General features: G+C 31.6%; 1 protein-coding gene and 1 non-coding gene across 3 annotated transcripts; one reads left to right on the top strand and one right to left on the bottom strand.

Moving 5' to 3' along the window:
* Positions 1-7840: 7840 nt before the first annotated feature.
* Positions 7841-11668, bottom strand: LOC105767209 (uncharacterized). 2 transcript variants are annotated; one of them, XR_008195906.1, is made up of 4 exons: positions 11526-11668; positions 10878-10979; positions 9108-9165; positions 7841-8533 (listed from the first exon to the last, which is right to left on the bottom strand). It is a non-coding gene; the product is annotated as an uncharacterized LOC105767209 (transcript). The 2 variants fall into 2 exon arrangements; XR_008195905.1 differs by lacking the exon at positions 11526-11668 and having other exon boundaries at positions 10878-11308.
* Positions 11669-20287: 8619 nt separating this feature from the next.
* Positions 20288-21058, top strand: LOC105767210 (uncharacterized). The gene has a single exon (XM_012586721.1). The coding sequence runs from the start codon at positions 20288-20290 to the stop codon at positions 21056-21058; it is 771 nt and encodes a 256-aa protein (XP_012442175.1).
* The last annotated feature ends 1308 nt before the right edge of the window (positions 21059-22366 follow it).

The following is a 22366-nucleotide window of genomic DNA, read 5'->3' on the forward strand; positions in this document are numbered from 1 at the left end:
ACATTAATGAGCCAATGTTGGCCAAATTAACTTATACATGCCATTATAATCAGAATCAAATCATCCAAAATTACCGATAGAACCATTTGATAGTGTGATATATCTCTGACAAGCTTCCAACCAAATCGAGCTTTCTATAATCTGTAGGGTAACTAAAAACAAATACGTAAGTAATGAATGCTTAGTAAGCTTGTGAAATCTTTAATCATATTAGTTCATCTAAAATATGAAATCTATACATATCAAGAATAATCCAATATTAATACCATAATACTCATGAAGCTATATTCATCAACTCACGAGGTGAATAAATCCACAGTATCACTTAAACATATTATTCCAAGCTTAGTAGGATTTTATATAACTTTAACTCTTCATAATTTCTTTATTTTCATTTGCATTTCTTTACTTTCCACATTTATGCCATATGCGTGACACATAAGTCATAAACATATCATTCAACCACAGTCACAAGCTAATGCATTTAACCACAGTATTTTTCGAATTGATCACATGATAAGTCATTTCATAAGAAATTGCATAATCTAAACCTTACCACTTTTTAATGAGCGCTAGCATATTTTCACTTAAATACTTTCCAATTCAATGCATTATATAAATAATCATAATACCATTCAACCAATAGCTGGGCACTTGCCTAAGCATCAAGTAAGAATACTGGTTAGTGTACTTGCGCACATTACATATAAACTCACCATGCATAATTTTCTTGTATCAACATATTAAAGACAATCATACATTTATATGTCATGATACATATCATTCTCTTATCATTTCTTCATAGACATATATCATTCATTTCATTATTTCAATATTTCATGTACCATCATTTTTCTTGAATTTCGTACATACCAAAGAATAGTTCATTTCAAATTCATGTTATCTCACTTCAAAACTTTACACATTATATCGTTTAAATATCAATGGTTACATTTATTTCAGATCAATACCAATAATAATCAATAAATCTTTCAATTCAATCACATAAGTCTTTTACCATTTCTTTCTGAATCGAAGAAAGACTTACAGATATGAGTACATCGTTCTTTGGTGTCATATTCCAACTATGGTCTTTCACATATAAACACTACCATAGTCCGACCATGGTCTTACATTCATAGTGCCATAACCCAATTATGGTTTTATTCGTCAATTCACCCTTTGCCACAGAACAATTGTACTCAATCCCGCATTCAATCCAAATTGAGTATTAAATTAAATATTATATTTCCAATAATAATTCAATTCATTGTTTTCTATTACCCTTATTATTTTCCCATATTTATCCCGTTGAATTTCTCGGAAATTCGATGGATTTTCAGATGTACACTTTTAGTGTACAATTCTGGGTCCGTCAATTCATATTCATGTGCGCACATTTCCATTTCAAATAGCACACTCCCGCGAACCTTATCCTTACAACGGGATTACCAGTTTAGGCTAAATCCCCTGCAAGAGAACACACTCCCGCGAACCTCATTTCTTACAGCGGGATTACCAGTCCAGGCTAAATCCTCTGTAATGTAAACTCATAGAGTATTGTCGGGATTACCAGTCCAGGCTAAATCCCCTGCAATGACAATTACTCTAATGAGCTTGGATCTGAATTACCAGTCCAGGCTAAATTCAAACCCTAATTCGGATTACCTGTCCGGGCTAAATCCATTTTCCACATATTCTTCGAGAGGGCTATATCAAGATCACCCGTTCGGGCTAGAGCTTTTTCACACATATTATTCGGGAGGGCTATATCAGGATAGGATCACCCATCCGGGCTAGATCCTTTTTACCGTCAATTCCTTTTCAAAGATCCATCGAATTTTCCTTCCATTCAACCAGGATTTCTTACCCCTTTTTATCAAATATATCAATGTTTCATCAATTATCATACAATTAACATTCAAATCATATTCACATCAATAACATACATTTCAATCATTTAAGAATATAATTCAAGTTACACCAACTTGCCGAGCTAAATTGTATAAATACCAAAATTCAGGGACATTTTGATAATTTTTCATTTTCCTCGAATTTCCACCCAATCTTGATCTAAATTAATATTTCTTTCAATTTATTAATTTAAATAATAAAAAATTCATTTCATGCAATTTGTCACTTTTTGACATTTTTTACAAATTTGCCCTTAAAATATTACTTTTATTCAATTTAGTCCACGAGTCTAAAACGTGCAAATTATCCATGCTAACTGAATATTCATATATATATATTTCCTCCTCCTTCTCTCCATTTCAGGTTCTTAATTTAGATAACATGCTTAAAAGTAACATTATCTATGATTTCACAATTTACTTTTAAATTTATTCAAAGTCGCCTATTTGAGTCATAGTCAATAATTTATTTTTATCTTGAGCTACAGAACTCCAAATTAGGATCCACTAATTTTACATTGAACTAGACTCATATATCTTCTTACCATAAAATTTTCAGAATTTTTTGTTTATCCAATAAGTACAGTTTATTCTTTAAATTCACCTTTGTTCTGCTGTCTGATAGTTCCGATCCTTCTTTACTTAACCTTAATTATATCCTTGTACGGGATTTGAATGATGTTACCATTAGTTTCTATTGAAAATAGACTCATTCAGGATTTTAAATATATAAATTTAATCCTCTAATTATTTTTATTCATTTTTTGATGATTTTCCAAAGTCAGAATAGGGGAACCCGAAATCATTCTGACCTTGTCTCACAAAATTTATTATATCTCATGATTTACAATTCCATTACTTACACCGTTTCTTTTATGAGAAACTAGACTCAGTAAGATTTAATTCCATATTTTTTTCATCCTTTAATTTGATTTCCAAAATTTATGGTGATTTTTCAAATTTAACATACTGCTGCTGTCCAAAACTGTTTTAGTGCAAGGTGTTTGTTACCATGTTTATAACACCCTTATTTTCTTTCTCTACACTATTTCTCATCACTTTCTCTTATTTTCTCTTCACTAACATTTCAATCTTTAACTTAATTTTCTCTCTCCTCCAGCTTCTATTTTTTGAATCTAACTTGATATTTTAGCTCCCCATAGTCTCCTTGTTATCTTTCTCTCTTGATGGAATGGAAATTCTTTTGATTTCTAGATGAAAATGGTGAATTTTATGGTAGAAGGACCAAATTGTAAAGAAAGCAAAATTTTCTTTCTTTCTCTCTTTTTCTCACGTTGGTGCATGAAAGAAAAATGGTGGGTTGCCTGATTCTTCATCTTCCTTTTCTTATATATATACTAAATAAAATAATAAAATAATAAAATATCTTTTAAAAATCAAATTAAAATACTAAAATATCTCTAACATCATCATTATCTTCTAGATTTCTCTCTCTTCTAATTGACCATTTTGCCCTTTATGATCTTTTAAAATTTCATCCTTGAGTCATCACTTAATTTGGTAAAATTGCAATTTAGTCCCTCAAAATTTTTCACCTTTTTCAATTTGGTCCTAATCCATCCATTTTCCTTAGTTTCTAGATCATTTCACCCTTAAAATATTTACACCATTGGTCCTTCAAATTTTTCATATTTACACTTTAACCCTCAATTTTTGAGTATTTACTCTTGGGCAACAAAATTTTTCTCACTTTTGCGATTTAATCCTTTCTTGAACTAATATGTCATAATATACTTCCCAATGTTGACATAACTCCAAAATTTCCCCTTTTTGTCGCTTTATTTCCTTATTTATTTTATCAAAGATAATATCTTACTGTAAAAATTTTTGGGGTATTACATATAATAAACTCTCACTGGTAAAATAATTACCGAAAAAGTTATCATTGAAATGGTCTGATAGATGATATGTTTGGCATGATATGTGTTGTGTTATTAACAATATGTTCAGTTGAATGCTTGTTATGTCTATCATAAATATGAAAGATATGCAGAGTATGGAGGTGTGTATGGTGAATGAAAGGTGAAGAAGTGTCACGTTGTACACTCAGTGTCACGTGTTATTGGTTTTGCGAAGGTTCAGGCGGATTGTATGGAGAATAATTATGCATGATATTTGGTTTTAGAGGTTCGGTTGGTTTGTACAAAGATATTTGTACACATGTATATGATAAATTTATGTGGGTTCTTTCAAGTATGAGATTCTGTAAAGTCTAAGGCTTAAGGCCTCATATGTATAAGCAAGTATGTGGTCATGAAAAATGTAAGTTACGAAAGTCTGATGGACTAGTTCTCTAAGTTTTATGTCAAAGTTATATATGAGGTTTCACCATGCGAAGCCTGTGACAAAAATACGTATGCATGAATCTGCCACATTTATGACGTCTCTTGTATGAATCCGTATGTATGTAAGTATTCGTCTATGGATCCACACACATGAGTCCGCATCCATGAATCTTCTATATAAACCTATATGTATGACAATCCGCTAGATTTATCTTTATGATTCAAGCTATGATAGTTTATTGATCTTATATTCATGTTCTAAGTTTAAGATATCAAAGAGACTATGCTCCATAAGAGTCAGCATGGATTATTATCCAAGCAATAGACTGAAGAGGCTTATTCTTACGTCCAAGATATGAGAGTTTGTATCAACTAGTTATATCAATCCTTAATAGCAGGGATCTTCTTCACGTAGGAGTTCGCGAATGACTACCATTAAATCAAGAATCTGCAATGACTATCTGCCAAACAAGAGTCTAGCAGCAGCTATTATTTAAGATGGATTTCACAACTAAGACACTGTATGCATGAATCTGTGATTATGGTTCCGCTTATAATGGTTCGTAAGTAAGGTATGCATGTATATGTTTGCCAAGCTTGAGTCTGCATATAAACAACTTTAAGTGTAAATCAATATGTAAAAAAATTCTCCAAGTGTGAATCCCCATGCATGATTCTTCTAGAATTAATCCATTGTATGTTAATCCGCGATAAAATAATTGGTAAGGTAATTTGCATTTGTTCTACTGATAAAAAGTGTACAAATTTTCAAGATGAGCCAATGTAAGGGAGGACAGGAGTACACTAAGAAGAATGTGTGAACCCTACTTGTGCAAGCGGTGTCAAATAGGAGATCAAACCCGTGAAGTTTTTACTTATAATTGACAAATGGTATATTATATTGGAAACTCACTAAGTTCATTTGAACTTAGTTTTTGTTATGTTTTCTAGGTAATGGCTTATATAAGGAGTTGAAGAGGGATCAAGCCAAAATTCGTTCAAGTTTAAGTGAACTTGTGTACTAAACTGTAATCTGCATATAGTGAGGCGTCCTAGAGGCTGAGCCTCAGGGTCAGAATTCTCTTTTTGTAACTAAGTATGAACCGTAGTATTATAATTACAACATAGAGAAATCGATTCAAAGTATTAAAACTATTCTTGTAAATTTTCCATAAGTCTGCTTGTTAAGATTTTTAAACTAGGAATTTGTAATTATAAGTTTGCTTAGTAAGCTAGCTAATTAAATATGTTAAGTTGTTAATGATGATATGTGAACTAAGATATGTATGATTAAGAAAGTATATTTGGTTGATTTAATCATGATAGTTTTACAATTTAGTTGAAATTTGTTCAAAGCTTTGTTTCAGAGTTGAGGTGACACTTCTGTATCTGGACCTGTCGATTGGGTCAGGTATAGGGTGTTACAATCTCGTCACAATGTTCCCTATTTGATGCCGTGACATTGACTCTGTATTATTTTGAAAACTTTACAATTTGGTTCTCAAGTTGGGAAGCTTGCCTACTATCTTCAAGGTCGAAATACCGAGCCTTGGAAGTCACGACACCAACCTGGAAAGTTTTGAATATGTTTTAGTTTAGTCCTTATTCGACCCTGGAATAGTATTGATCTTTTGTAATCTTGTATATGACCCGAAAATGATTATATATCATGTTTTATGCATGTAATACTCGTATTTAAATGATTAATGATGGAATTTGAATATAGTTAATCGTATTTGCTCCAATAATGAATATGGCATTATGTAGCTCAGACCAGGCAATTGGGTCGGGTATGAAGTGTTACATCAAAAGTGCTATTTTTTCATTATAGGAGGCCCTTATCCTTTGCTAGCTCCCTTGGCATCACTTTTGCTGACACTTAGGTTCGATTGATTAGTTTAATTAATTTTTTAAAATTAATTTAATTAATTAAAATTTATTATGAAATAAAATAATATAGTGAGTAAATAACAAGGGAAATAAGAGAGCAAAAGATAACGTATTTTTATAGATTAATAGGGATGACCACCATGCTTTTCCAAAATCTTTATATTTATAGACATAAGAAGTATAAACTAAATAAAACTCTACTTCTAATGACTATTAGAGTCCTAAAGCACATTAAAACTATCTTAATCTTGATGGACATCCACTTTATAATAAAATATTCATAACACTCCCCCTTTGATGTCCATTGGTAGATAATGTTTCTTGTTAGAATCATACTAAGATAAAAAAAACCTTTGGAAAAAATTCTTAGTGAAGGAAAAAGAGTACACATGTTTATAATATGCATAATATGTTGCCTTATTAAAAAGCTTATCAAGAAAACGCAATAGAACAAAACTTCGATAGGTTAAGGGAAAAATAGTACAATGCATATTTACCCTCTCACGACAACGTCACATGATATCTCAAATTCTAAATATTCAATCTTAAATACTAGCTTTTCAAATGATCACTTGAATAAACTTGCTAAACATTTATATCATCATTCTTTTAAATGTTATGAGTAAAGAAGAATTTTGGGCAAATATATTTTGATATCGTTAAGAGTTCCAACGATAATCATAACAAACTTTGATCATAATCTCTTCTATAAAAATACATTTGGATATTTTAGATCATTTTATAATCTTCCTTCAACTACTATTCACTAAGTTGAATTTACAACATATGTTTAAATCATTTCAATTCATATAAATATTTATGCAACCGTATTGAAAAATTTCTCAAGAATTTTGTATGTTTCCATCATTCTAAATCCTTCAAGGATTTTAATATAAACTTCCACTATATAGTGATTCATGTAAACTTATAACAATCATTAAACGCATGTCATATTTTCATGAACTGTCAAACTAATGATATATCTAAAGGTTATTACATTCACCACAAAAGAATATCATATCTTTTCATAATCAATGTTAGGAAATAGTGAAAACTTTATTTTCTTATTTCTTTTTTACAAAACTGCTCATTTATACCCTCACTAGCTTTATACTTTTAGACGTTTGGACTACTAGTCGAAAAACTTCACAAATATAATTCAATTTAAATTGTGTCTTTCCATTTTGGCCAAGTTTTTTCATGTCTATATTTATCGACATATTTATTCAAGATCCTCATTTTCTTTCATTATCTCAATAACATTATTGCATACAAAATCGTTGTCGACAACTTTTTCATTTAGGGTTCCAAAGTCTCTCATATTGACATAACTTATCAATACACTACACCAAAACAAGCTTTTAGCAGCGCTTTTTTAGGCCTTTAGCGGCGTTAAAAAGCGCCGCTAAAAGTATTTGCAGCGCTTTCAGAAGCGCAGAAAAAAACGCCGCTAAAGACCAAGACCTTTAGCGGCGCTTTTCCCACAAACGCCGCTAAAGACCAGGACCTTTAGCGGCGCTTTTCCCACAAACGCCACTAAAAACATGACTTAAAAAAATATTTTAATTAAATAATATATATTTCTATCATAAATATTATATTATGTTTTATTTTTAAAATTTAAACTTTAAACTATATACTTTTAAGGATAAAAAATATTAAATTAAAATTTCTATTAAAATTTTAACTTTAAAACTAAATATAAAAATTAATGAATTTAAATTAAGAAAATTAAAACAAGTTACATTCTATATTAGAATTACATAAGAAAATTGTTTACATTCTATATTAGAATTACATTAGAATTACATAAGTTCTGTTTACAAGTTACATTCTATATTAGAAAATTGTTTACAAGTTACATTCTCTCATGACCAACTCTCAAAATCAACTCTTTAAGGGATCTTTTTTCCCTTAACTCGGTGTAACCGAGTTGCAACAGGTGGCTTTTCCATACTTTTCTTGCCATCCCACATGTAGCAGTAGCAGTAGCAGCCCAGTACTTACCAGCAGAAATGCTTACGATTGTTTTCTCACAAAGGGAATATAGTTGTACAAATTCATCCAAATGAAGTAAATAAAAGCTTCACTCCAGGGGAAGTTAAAATCAACAAAGACAATGGAATAGAACCTGTTGGCATCTAAGATGAGGATCTGAGGAAACCCAATAAAATAATGCTCCATCTTCAGTAATAGCCATGCTATGTACCATCCCGGCAGTTATTGCAACCACAGAACCCAAGTACAGTCAAGGCCTCAAGGGCATAGATGAAGGCTACTACAGCAGGCTCAGAATGAGAAATTAATTCAAGAGAGAATCACCATGTTCTCAGCAATATGCGGATTTGCTTTCTCAAGCAACAATGAGATGATGATTGGGTCAGCTTCAGTATGATGGTTTGATATAAGTACAACGTTGTGACCCTGCACCCAATTGTCTGACAATTAGATCCATAAAAAAGCCAGTTTAAACATGAAAGATTCAGCCAGTATTGCAAGCTTCCTAAGTCCCAGTTGCACGTAAAAGTTTCCCGAATGTTGAAAACTTAATATGACCATGTTTAGCTTATGCCAATACAAAATTGAAAGGAAAACACCATTAAACTTTCCTTCTGAATACTAATATATAACTTCAGCCTTGCTTGCATAAAAAAAATATAAATTCACATGATCTAAAGCTGATGAAAATTAAGAAATTAAAATAAAATGGACACCAATTTAACATACAAACCTGTTATTTTATTTCTTCCTCAGATGCACGTTCTTGTTAGTTATTAATCAAAGAATATGCAAGTATTGTAGCATGCAGAATAAAAAATTTCATCAACTTACTACCAAGCAGCTCTATGATGGATAAATCATGTTATGATCTTTAACAGTATTTTTGTTCAAAATGTAAATAATGACAAGGACATCTTAGTGAAAAAGATGCTGGAGCAAAACTCGGTCTTGTTTAGAGGAATCCAGTAAAAGGAAAAAGAAAACTGAGCATAGTCACCTGCTTAAGCTTCTCCTCTATTTCATAGAAAAGAGAAAGATTGCCAACATATGAATTTCTGCAAAGAAAATAATACACGGATGTTAAGAGAAGTGATTTTTTTAATTTTAAAAAAAGAGACCAAACATGTCCTTTAGTGATTTTAAATATGAATAACATAAATGTTATATGAAGCACATGAAAGAGGGTGAATAAGTTAAATATATAAAATACATGCTTCTTTTTCTTTGCTTTTTTGTCAATTCGGTTGATGATAAACAATCAAACATGAAGAAGAGAAAAACTACTAAAGACCCTATGAAACCCTCAATGAAAAAAACACAAAAAAGAATGCACAAGATAAGAAACATGGAATAAGCTTAACCTTGGATGGTCTCAAATAGTAGCTAATAATTAAGAAAGAATTACAGTCCCTACTGCACTTCTCTCTCTCTCTCTCTCTATATATATATCTATATCCATGAACCTTAAAGTTTATTACCATGGTTTACAAAATAGAATTATGAAATTTTAAAAATACAAATTCCTTCAGCAAAGCACATGCTTAATTTTCAGGAAGCTTTTACAAATGAAATTGATATCAGCAGAGAAACCAATGAAACCAATGAATTCTTCCAATGAAACCAATATCAAACACGTCATAGACACTTAAAGCTGACAATCCAATTCTAACAGCAATTTCTGTTCTATCCTTCAAGCATGTGAGTTTTATAAATGCCAAGTCAGGCATATTATTCATTTATAACTATCATTCAAGAGTATCAATGTGCTTTGGCTTTGCGTTTCTTTCTTGTTTCAATTTCCTAGTTTACATATGTATGTGCCACTGGACTTGTTAAGTGAAGAATGAGAACCAAATTTTTGTCAATGACTGCAGGACATAAGACCAAGAGCATCAAAAGTTTCCAAACATGAAACAACTAATCTATATTAAGCAAGTCAGAAAATCAACGAGCTTATTGTTTTAGCTAACATAATTTTCTTGAACAGGGGTAAATTAAAATTTTACCTTTAAACAGTCGCCTACTGCTGTAAAATAAACATCAAAACAGGTCCTAACATGAATATGACATATACTGAGTAATAAATCATGTAACCAGCTAAAGAGCAGCTGGACATATACTGATTGTATGTATGTCCAGCTAAAGAGCAGCCAGAAAAACCCACAAGATATCCGCATATCAGAATTAAATAAATAGAGGAATCAAAGTAACTTAAGAGGTTGCATCTCCATTAGTTAGAAGACACACCACAACAGTTAACGTGTTAAATAAATTAAACCAATTAAATGATTCAAAAAAAAGTTCAAAAAAATGGTGCATCGAAGCTGTCAGTCATTTAGAAAAAAAAAATGAAAACCCAAAACAAGAATGATAAAGAAGAACATTTCCACAATATGCATGTATATAGGCATATATACATTCTCAGTCAATATGCATGGAAAAGCTTGTAATTAAAAACCAAACAATGTTTTAATTGGGACAGAAGCTACATGTATATAGGCATAAATGCAATAAAAACCTCAAATGAAAAAAAAATGATTAACTAAACAGTATCATTAAGCATTTCCACAATGAATTTTAAAAGATTTGGCTCAAGAAAATTACCAACCTAAATTTCTTGAAATGCAATGGACAAATTACAACAGGATTAACATTTATAAAGCATCTAAACTAAGTGATTATCCTGAATCATGGTACATCAACAGAGCACCAAAGTTACTCAACAGTTAACTACTAAACATCTATTAAGAACACCAAAAAGACTTACCTGCAAAGAACATTTTAGATAGAATGACTAAAACTGGGATATAACCCGCAAAACGCAGCCTTCTTGTTGGCTATCATTGTCGTTTTCTACATCCCAAAGCCCCTAGAATACACAGCAACTTCAAGCACATATTAGAAACATTTCGACTGAGCTAAAAGTGTCAAAAAAAAAAGATTATGCACAAAACTGATCTCTTGTGATGTCTTTATAACCAAGTGATTAAAAAGTGGCACATTACCCACATCCAAGCCGATTAAAAGTTAAAAAGGATAAGCTCTTAAACTGTTTTCCTATTTCCCTTGAAAAAGAGAAGAAAAGGTAAAGCAAGACGAACGAGACAATTACCATTTGAATTCAATGTGGTTAACAATCAGCATACCAGAGAACAAAAGAATTTACCTTTGGAAAGTCAATTCCACAAGATATGTGAACCTTTGAAGTAGGAAAGGCAACCAAATGAATAACAAAACTTACAGGAAATGTAAAATAATGCATTTTATTATCCAACAATACCTTACAGGAAAAGTCGCTTTTCTTGTAAAAAGGAAAGAATGTGACAAAAGTAACAACCAAATGAATAACAAAACTTACAATTTTAAGCAAATTAAAACTCAATTTTGATATCCGAACAAAAATTATGGCACTAACCTCGACCTCAGTATCCTCAGAATCGAGATTTTGAATCTGAATTCTACAATTGTCGATGCCTTTAGCTTCCAAAGCCGAAAGCAAATGCTCAACGGTCCGAATCTTGTATCCGTCTTTGCAAAGAGAGGTACACAACAGCGATTCTCGAACAAAATCGATGGATGCAGGAATCAAATTTGAGTGAAACTCAAAGTACCTTCCTTGGCCGGCGAATCCCGGCCATATCTTTACCTTCGAAACCTTCCCCGACTGAAGTGTTTTTCCCGACAGTTCGATGCATCCCGCTAGGGTTTGTTGAAGCTTACCTATCTGGGATCACAGTAGAAGTTAACGAAAATGGAGATCAGGTTAGGATGTTTTGGGAGTGAGGGAAGGTACCGTTTTCTATGAGATGAGATTGGAGGACTTGAATGAGTTAATCGCGGCGGAGAGACGCATGTTCCAGAGCGGAATGATACGAGGTTAAACTTACAGCTATGGCTAGATTTTCTTTTGGCGGGTTTTAAAGTTATGAAAATATTAAAAAAGCATTGAACTTTTTCCCTAAAAAAAACAAATTCAAAAGCATTGAGTGATAGCTTGGATGACTTCCCATATTGTCGCAAATTCAAAAATGAAGGGAATCGGGGTAGGGGAGAAAGGAATTGGGGGGGAAAAAGAATGGGGGAATCGATTTTGGGGGGAAAAATAAATAATAAAATATCTGATAATTAGCGGCGCTTCTTCAAAAACGCCGCTAAAGACCCGAGCATTAGCGGTGCTTCTTAAAAAACGCCGCTAAAGACCCGAGAATTAGCGGCGCTTCTTCAACAACGCCGCTAAATACCGGAGCATTAGCAGCGCTTCTTCAAAAACGCCACTAAAGACCCGAGCATTAGCGGCGCTTCTTTAAAAACGTCACTAAAGACCCGAACATTAGCGGCGCTTCCTCAAAAACGCCGCTAAAGACCTGATCATTAGCGGCGCTTCTTCAAAAACACCGCTAAAGCCCCGAAAACTCAAAAAACGATGTCGTTAGGCTTAGGTTTTTTGCGGCGCTTTTTGGAAAACGCCGCTAATGCTCATTTTTAGCGGCGTTTTCTTGAAAGCGCAGCTAATACTCGTTCTTTAGCGACGTTTTCTTAAAAGCGCCGGTAATGCTTGATTTTTAGCGGCGTTTTTTGTCCAAACGCCACTAAAAACGCCGCTAAAAGCCTGTTTTGGTGTAGTGAGATCTCTTTATTTTCACTATTTCCATCTTCAATTTTAAGTATCTAATTCTTTTCTAAAGTTTTAATAATTAGTTATGACTTACGTCTCTTCAGAAGCACCGCCTCTACTATATGACCATCTAAATTTATTCTTTTCTTTTACAAAAAATTTCATCTTTGGAACCAGACAGATATACCATGCTTCAAGCATGGATTACTTTCACTTATTCTAATGGATTATCCTACTAGGAGTTTGATACAAAAAAAAATATTAGTTGGTACATAACACTTGTTATTCCCATCAAGTCTGTAAATGCATCTGACAACTAACTTGAAATAAAGTGAAGTATCTTTTTTAACTTCTTGTTCAAATTACTTTCTATGAGGATCTAAACAATGATAATTCATTCCAATTAATTATTTCATCCAACCATTAGTTCTCTCCCCCTAATTTTGGGAAAACTTGTCAAATAAAAATAGTAATCACAAAATCATATCATAATTGAATCTCCAATCCAATCAAAACATTTAATAAGACAAGGAGATTAATAATTAATCTATATTCCCAACATTCTTTAAATACCCTCTTTGTGCATTGTGGTGGAGCAACTTGAACATATACTTCACACTCAAAAATTCTAAAATGGGTTATATTTGGCTCCTAACCAAAAGCCAATTTTAAATGGGGAGTATTTAACATAATTTATTGGCATAATGCCTACAAGTGTCAATTCATGTAAAATATCATATCCTTATATTTATATACAAAAACTTTTTTTTCTCAAAAGATATGGTTTAGCTACTAATTGGAGGCATTTATTTCATAAATTCTATCAGCAAGATTTGAAATAGTTATTCGCACTACAATCTAACATATAATAATCATTTAAATCCTGAGAAATAAACTCACCAACATTATTAAGAATTGTCTCAATTGCATCTAAAAGTTTTGTTCATAAACAAAACATTAAACAAATAATCTCGCAAACTACAGGTTACGAGTTAATAACTCACATGTGATTAATTTGCAGATGCACCTAATAAAATTATATCAAAACATCCAGTTGTTGGATAAATGGGTCCCCTTTTTTTTTCAAAAATGCAGAGATTCAATCTCAACTTTTTCTAGTGAGATTTAATAAATCTTCTTTGAGAACAAGCAACGCTTGAAAAATCTTTAATATGAAGAATCTTCAAGTTCTTTAATATCCATGTAAATTCTCAATTGTTGTATCATTATTGATCGGAATGGTCTAATTGGTCTTGCCAACTAATTAATATATTTGGACTAGTAAACTTCCAATTTACTATCTCATGTGATTCAATTATACTAATATAAACTTCCAGTTAACTATTGCATGTGGTTTAACTATTCTAATGTATGCATAGTACAAACTAGAGGAAATAGGATAATTTTCAATACAAAATTCTTTCACAATATAATATATTTAATATATAGAAATCAATTGTTTCCTCATCCACAGTCTCAATATGATATCTATTACAGCAAATATCTTTTTCTAAATCATATTAATTTCTTTGAGTCCGACTAGAATATAATGCATTAATTATCACTTTATTTTTTCGGATAACAATGTATTAGCTCTTTTAGATCCTTGAATTAATTTTGTACAATGAAAGGTTAGCATGTTCCATTACCACATTGAACATAGAGTACCAATATGTTAGCTATTATGGAGTCTCAAATCAATTTTGTACCACCAAAATTGGTTCATTCATTACCAAACAAGAAAAATACTTCTTGATAGTATGCACTGTTGTATTGCCTACAGGTCATATGCACTGTTGTATTGCCTACAGGTCATATATTTTCTTTCCGTTAAGAAACATTAATTGAATATTAAAATTTCTAGGTGTACAACATGTATATAACCAATGACTTTTCATAAATTGTCTCTCTTCTTTAAAGGGTTACGTTGAGAATTGTTATTCGATTATTTATCTCTATATCTCCACTCCTAGTGGTGAAAAGAATTATTACTAGTAATAAATCTAATAAGTAAGTAATTAGTATCACAATCCACAAAAGGATGCAATTCACACTTAATGTTTAGGTGTGCAATAGGTACTCAACCAATGACCTTTCATATCACATCAATAACATAAGTTATCTTCACTCTTTAAATATTTCTCTTGGGAATTCTTGTTCTTCTCTTATTTATCTTCATTTTTTTCACTTGTGGTGGAAAGAAGAATTAATATGGCCATCCTTGTAATGCCCAATTTTTTTTTAAGTTTTTGGATTGTTAAATTTTGTTAAGTGAATTAATTTGATTCGGTGGTTTGGTGTTGTGAGTGGTGTGGGAGATTCTGGGTTCAAATCTATTTCTTCAAAGTTTTAAGTATTTTTGTCTCATCCTTGATCCTAAGCATTTTACTTATGTTTATTTTTGTGCTATTTTTGTCAAGGATGAGCCTATTAATTTAGTGGTTAAGCTTTAGCTTATTCTTTGGTCTTGAGTTTGAATCTCTGTGTGGGCATATAAAAATATTTTTACGTCAATTTTTGTGCGGCCTATATGGATGAAGTTAGATTTAATTTAAACTCTTAAAAATCTGATTAGTTGTTAGTGAGATAGAGTTGGTTTTCTTTTTGAAGTAAATAAACTTTTAATTAATTATTTTTTTCCAAAAATCTTCTTACACATTTTCCCTCACCCATTTTCACGTCATTTTCTTCTATTCCTCTTTTGATAGCAGTTTTTCTTTTTCTTTTTTTCATTCTTTTCCATTGCTCTTGCTTTTTGATTTTTCTTTCTTTACTTGGTTTGCCGCTACTTACATCTTTTGCTCCTGTTCATTATTTCGTTTTTCCCTGCTTCTTTGCTATTGGTTTCGAACTTGGTGTTGTGGTTGTTTGCGATCATATCGTCAAGTAAGCTTGTGAAAATTTGTTGGATTGAGGTTTTCGAGCGTATTAAGATTTATGTTGTGGAAACGGGTTTCAAGTGTTTTGGTTTTTAATTTAATCATTTGCGAGCTGTCAGGAGAAGATCGATAGGCAATTGGTGCTCCTCCAGTGACTTAGACATCGATTTGTTGTCGTTTCCTATTAGGTAAGTGTTCTAATGTCTTCTTGAAAGCCAAACGTGGGCATATATGACCGGAATTTTTTATTTAGTTTTCATTTGATGTTGCTAAAATTAGTCCTATGATTACTGAATTTAGGTTCTTGAAGTCTCGTGGTTGATTTTGCATCAAGAAATATTCACGTGTGTGTTTCTAACTCGAAACCTTCACGAACAAATCTGGAAAAAAAACCTAAGAATTCAATAATGTTCTTTATGACACAACCGTTTGGTTGGCCATGTGGCAAACCGTGTGCACCACACGGTCATGTGGCTGGCCATGTGGGTGCAAATGGGCGTGTGTGATTACACTGGCAATTCAGGTAGGTCGTGTGGGGCACACGGGCATGTGTGATTATATGATCAATTTAGGTAGGCTGTGTAGGACACCGAGGCATGTGAAATCACACAAGTATGATAGGTAGCTCGTGTGGGCCACATGGGCTGGTCATTTGGGCGATATGGGTCATACAGAAGTGTGGCCTATTTTTTTGGAAATTTTCATTTAGGGTCGATTTAATCTGTAATTCAAATTAGACCCTTCGTGGAGTCCATACTGCTTAAATAAAACTCAAAATGTCGTATGTGTTAATGTGTTTGGTATGTGGGTTACATGTATGATATATGTATTGATAATTTTAAAAGCATGACTATTTCTGTAATGCATGCATGCATGATATTCGTATTCTGATTATTTGCTAGTAAGATTATTTGCATTGGGTTGGGTTATGATATTTTGGAGGAAGTGCTGGCAGATTAATTTATCTGTCTTATCTGGTGGCTTAGCCACATATATCTAAATTTGGCAGTTTACCATATATTGTATTTTGCAGCTTGACTGCACGATTCTATAAAGTGACATATGCTCACTTATTAGTGTGGGTGGTTGGATGGGTACTTAATACCCTAATTGGTGTGTAAGGATGAACAAGATGGTGTGTAGTGGATGGGGGTAGAACATATATATATGCATCTGATTATGTATCTGTCTCTGAAAATGATTCTACATCTGATCTAATAATGAACAATATCTGGAATCTATAACTAAGCATGATCTGATATGTGTTCTTTGTGAAATTTGCGTATCTAATTTATTGATTGAGTTAGTTCGCACACTGAGCTCGTCAGCTCACATTTTCAGTTTGAATCCTTTCAAGTAACTAGCAGCCTTAGGGAGGGTCGGCGTGGTAGGACCTCAGTATTTAAATTGCATTTTCTTTAGTACTGATAAGTTTTCATTTATGTTTCTTGTGGACTGTATTATTTGGACTTTCTAGGACTATTTTTAGACTTAATCTTTGCTTTGGAATGATTTAATTATTTCATGAACGTTTTCATTTCAAACTTAAAAGAATTGAATTTCCAAGATCAAATATGGCTTTTCAAAGCTACGCTAATTTAGGACTTTCCGTTGCAAGTAAATTAAGGGATAGAATATATGTGGTTCTAAAGTAAATTGTCAAAATTTGATGATGAGTTTTTCTTAAAGTTTGTGGAGAGGGACAAAAATAGGGTTTGACTTCGATTTATATTTAGACTAAACTTTGGATATCAAAACAAACTTATGTAACCTCTCAGGATTCCATAACGTCTAGGTCGAGTATGGGTTGTTACAATCCTTTGTTTTAGGATTATTATATAGTCACTTACTACATCCACATCAAAGATTATGAATTTATATATTGTTACATTCACTTCAGAGAATGGAGCAAATCTAATACGATGAGCTTTAGGGTTTTTCATTTAATATCTCATTATTTAATAGCACATTTGAAGGATGAAAATTTGGAAAAGTTCTCTAATAAGATCTCATTAGTAATAGTCTCTCACATGCTCACAATTTTAAAATCTTGTAACTTCAGGTGCATTTAATCATACCGAGCTTTAGATGGGAGATCTTGAAACTACAAGTGCATCTAATCATAACAAGCTTTAGATAAAATTATCATTTTTGTCATTATATCATTCTTTTAAATTATTCCACAATTCAAGTGGATATTACATGGTCAAATGTTCTGTTCTCAAGCGTTCATGATAATGATGATGAAAGAAGATAATGGAGATGGTCATAATCAATTCAAATTTTCATATGAGACTTGGCTTAATTCAAATATCAAATAAACCACAAACATCAGTTAATTATGCAACCATCAATTAATAATTCACAAATTGAATACCAAATATTAATTAATAATCCACAAACTCATTAAAATCAAATGCCAAATATAATCAATCTTTTCCTTATTCACAATCTCACAATCTCAATATGAGATCCATTTTATGGTGAATATCTTTTAAAACCAATGAATCATCACAAATTTCAATTATTTAATTAGATATTGATATTTTAGCTTTCTAGAGTTCTTAACTAATTTTGTTCTACTAAATATTGCAGTAATATCGGTTTGTTTCAGTACCAAATAAGACAAATACTTTCTATCCATAAGAATAGTATTCATTGCTACACTGTCAACAAGACATATATATATATATATATATATATATATATTTCTTTAAAGAATATTAACAAAACAAACTATTTGAGCATATGAAAGGTATGTGACCAATGATCTTCCAAATCACATTGTTATGATAAGTTATCTCTACCCTTTAAAGAGTTATCTTGAGAACTCTCATTGCTCTCTTCGAAAATGTTGCATTATCTAAGAAAAACTTATTTCTCTTTATATATGAGTTCTGTTAATTTCATCAATGGTAGAATATCATTACTTATGAAAGTTACTTAAAATAAATAATAATGGCACAAAGTCATTTTTGTTCAAATAGCCAATGTTTTTTTTAATGGTTAAATGTCATTCTAAACTTTTGTAATGGTTGCATAGTCATTTTTATTTATTTTTCTTAAAAAAACACTTCATGTAAATCCCTACATCTTATATCTAAAATCTCGGGGAATAAATTTGATTTTCAATCAGTGTCATGGTGATGGGGGCATGTTGAAACTCTGATTGTAACAAGGGAAATGTTAACCCCAGTGACATAACCACATAGATTAAGGTTGTTTTTATTAGAAAATTTGTATTTATTGATTATTTTTTCTACAACTGAGTAAAATAATTGGGAGAAAAACTAAAATGATAACTAAATAATCTTTTAAATAAATGGATTTTTTTTAAAATTTATAAGTCTTTGCAATTATTATATTGGGTTTTTCTAAATATTTTAGTTTTGAAATTATTATAGTAGAGCCTCAAACAAATCAAGGGAAGAGACAAAATAGAAACTCCATTGCCATCAATATCATAAGGAACTTTTCATAAGAAAAACCATCTAACTAGATTAGCACCCACAATGCTTATGGATGTGGATAGTACCTAATTAATCTTTTATAATCTATGTTTTTATGATTCAACGTTTGATCTAAACAAGTGAAAATCTTTTAGAGTTAATTAAATTGATGAGACATATTTTATTATTCTAATTTGAATTAGATTGTTTTAATCGAGTCAAATAAAATAAAGTTTGAATTAAATAAATTTATTCAAATAAAGTTTTAAAAAAGTAAACAGATTAAAATATTTGTTAACAATAGAGCTAAATTTCAAGCTAGAACTTACCATAAATATTTGAAAGCTCTTTTAATTCAAAGTAAGTGAAAGATAATAAATTTAGTATGATAAACTTTATTTAGTACTTTTACTTGCTTAAGGTTTTGAGTTTACCATTTTGGAAAAAAAATTAAATTTTTATAATTTTATATAGTTTTATTTTTTATTTATGTGATTCTTATAATTTTTTATAAAATTTTGGAAATTTATTTCTATATATATTTTGACTATTTTGTTACTTTTACAAATTTAAAATTGATAGACACTCAAGAAGTATTTAGATGACATAGGTTTAAATATTGTTGTCCCTAAGATCACATTTTTTTGTATCCATTTTTCAGTACGAACTTAGTTTAACTTGAGTTAAAGTGATATTCAATTAAAATCCTCTTAATAAAATTACTTCAAAATTCAAACTTGATCCAAATACGGAGCACATTTTAGCATTGAAAAATAACAAATTATATATTTCCAGCTAAAGTGCTTAAGTAACCTAAACCTCCGTCATAATGTATTAATCCCAAAGCACTGTTAAGATTCTTTTCTTTCTCCTTTCTGTTTTGCGTGGTGAATAATGAGAAAATGGTGTAGCAGCAAATTAAGGCATGTAAATGGCTACTCACGTAAGGTCCATGATCTCATATTAGAAGAATCAAAAAACAAGCAAAGGCAATGGCCATTTTCTGCGTTGCACTTTTCAAATCCTCTTTCTTTTGACTGGCCATTTTTCACACTATAAAAGAATGATATGATACCTTTCATTTCGCATGGAAGAAGAAAAGAAAAACAAAACCAGCAAAATGGCATCCCCGATACTAAAATTTACGTGCATTATTCTGTCAGTTTCTTTATCCTTAGGCTTCAGTTCGGCTAATAGGTTCCTGTTGGATCAAACCAATCATGCCCACAAAAACATGGACCCTGCTGTCCATGAACCAATGAAAAACCCTAGTGAGGAAAAACTTGGTGTGGGTTATGGCGTTGGAAGTGGCTCAGGAAATGGCATGGTATATGGCCTTGGATATGGCATTGAAGATGGGAACCAGTTAGGTACAGCCATTGGATATGGCATTGGAGAAGGGAACCAGGTAGGTACAGGCATTGGAAATGGCATGGGAAGTGGGAACCAGTTAGGAATGGGCATTGGGTATGGCATTGGAAATGGGGGTCAATCAGGAAATAGCATGGGATTTGGTATCGGAAATGCGAACCAGATGGGAATGGGTATCGGGTATGGCATTGGAAATGGGGGTCAGGCCGGAAATAACATGGGATATGGCATAGGATATGGCACTGGAAATGGGAACCAGTTAGGAACTGGTATTGGATATGGTATTGGAAATGGGAACCAGTTAGGAACCGGTATTGGATTTGGTACCGGAAATGGAGGTCAGTCAGGAAATAGTGTTGGATATGGCGTCGGAATTGGATCAGGTGGAAACAACTGGAATGGACCTGGGACTGGAGTTGGAATCGGGTCAGGATCAGGCGGACTAGGGTCAGGGATTGGCGTGGGATACGGCTCAGGAGGTGTTCCTGCATGTACTACCGGCAATTGCAATCTAGTGAATGGCCCTGGGAGCTGTGTACCAGTTGGTCCAGCTCATTATGAACTTCAAGGACGATCTGCTGCTGGAGCTGCCAAAGAGATGTCGAAGATTATGAGCACAGTTACTCAGCCCTAGACACCACATAACAGTTGTTCTAATATAAAGAGCTAACGATGTTTCGGAGTTTTACGATCAAGCCTTGTTGAATCAAATCAATAAGATAATAAAACCCCAGATAGTCTTTTGGTAACTTTTTTCTTTAATTATTATTATTGTTAGGTTAAACTAAGGGGCGTAGCTAGGGCTTGCAGGGCCAGGCCCACCTTAAAATCAATTTTTTTAACTATTTTAAAATTTTTAAAATTTTAAATTAGTAAAATTAAAATTATATTTTATTCCTTAAAAATTATTAAATTTTAATTTAATCCTTTAAAAATTATAAATTCATAAGCTATTAGAATTGTGACATTGTATTTTTACTATCATAAAAATTACAATTTAATTTTGACCCCTCTAAGAAAAATTTCTAGTTCCGCCCCTAGTTAAACTACATTGGCAATCACTCGTCTATTAGTAGATCATACTATTTGCCTTTTTTTTCTTTTTTTCGAAAAAAATGGCTAACAGAACAATAATGTGTCTCTTTTAAAATTACCATAATAGTGATTTTAACCCTCAAATGTTTATACATTGTATTAGTTTTATTTTATTTAAAAAAACAGCTCTTAATGTTTACCCATTACCTAATTTATCCTATTTTTACATTAAAATACAAATCAATACATGATAAGTAAACTAGAAATAAAAACAAAAGTTTTTTTTAATTTCTTATTATTAAATTAGATAATAGTAAAATTCATTGTTATCCATATACTTTAAATGGTTGAGAACTTGATACCTCTCAATAATAATTAATTAACTTTTGTTAGCTTGAGTTGGTTGTCATTGATGAAGCAAATTATGATCTTGGGTTTCTAGGCATTTTTTTGTATACTTTTAATCAAATTTAGATGATAAATTTATTTATTTTAATTAAATTATGATCTTGGGTTTCTAGGCATTTCCTTTTTGGTATACTTTTAATCAAATTTAGATGATAAATTTATTTATTTTTAGCTTTTTAGGTGAAAGAGTTACAAAAAAATTAAACTGTAAAAAAATTTAATTATACTAAATATTTTAGAACCAATGCCAAATTGACACAATGTATAAATGTTTCAAGGCTAAAGTAGCTCTCATGCAAATTTCAAAAGCCGACTTACACAATTCAATTTTTAAAAGTTTTAGATTAGGTAATCAAGATTTAGGCCTTGATTAATTCATTATAAATTTGATTTTGTTAGGATTAAAGTTGTTCAAGACTGATGATTCAATTGTTGTTCAAATAATCTGTTTAAACAAACTATTTAAATACCTGTCCAAACAGACTTTTGAGAGAGCCTA

The sequence above is a fragment of the Gossypium raimondii genome, chromosome 5, assembly GCF_025698545.1.
Source record: "Gossypium raimondii isolate GPD5lz chromosome 5, ASM2569854v1, whole genome shotgun sequence".
NCBI classification, from domain to species: Eukaryota; Viridiplantae; Streptophyta; class Magnoliopsida; order Malvales; family Malvaceae; genus Gossypium; species Gossypium raimondii.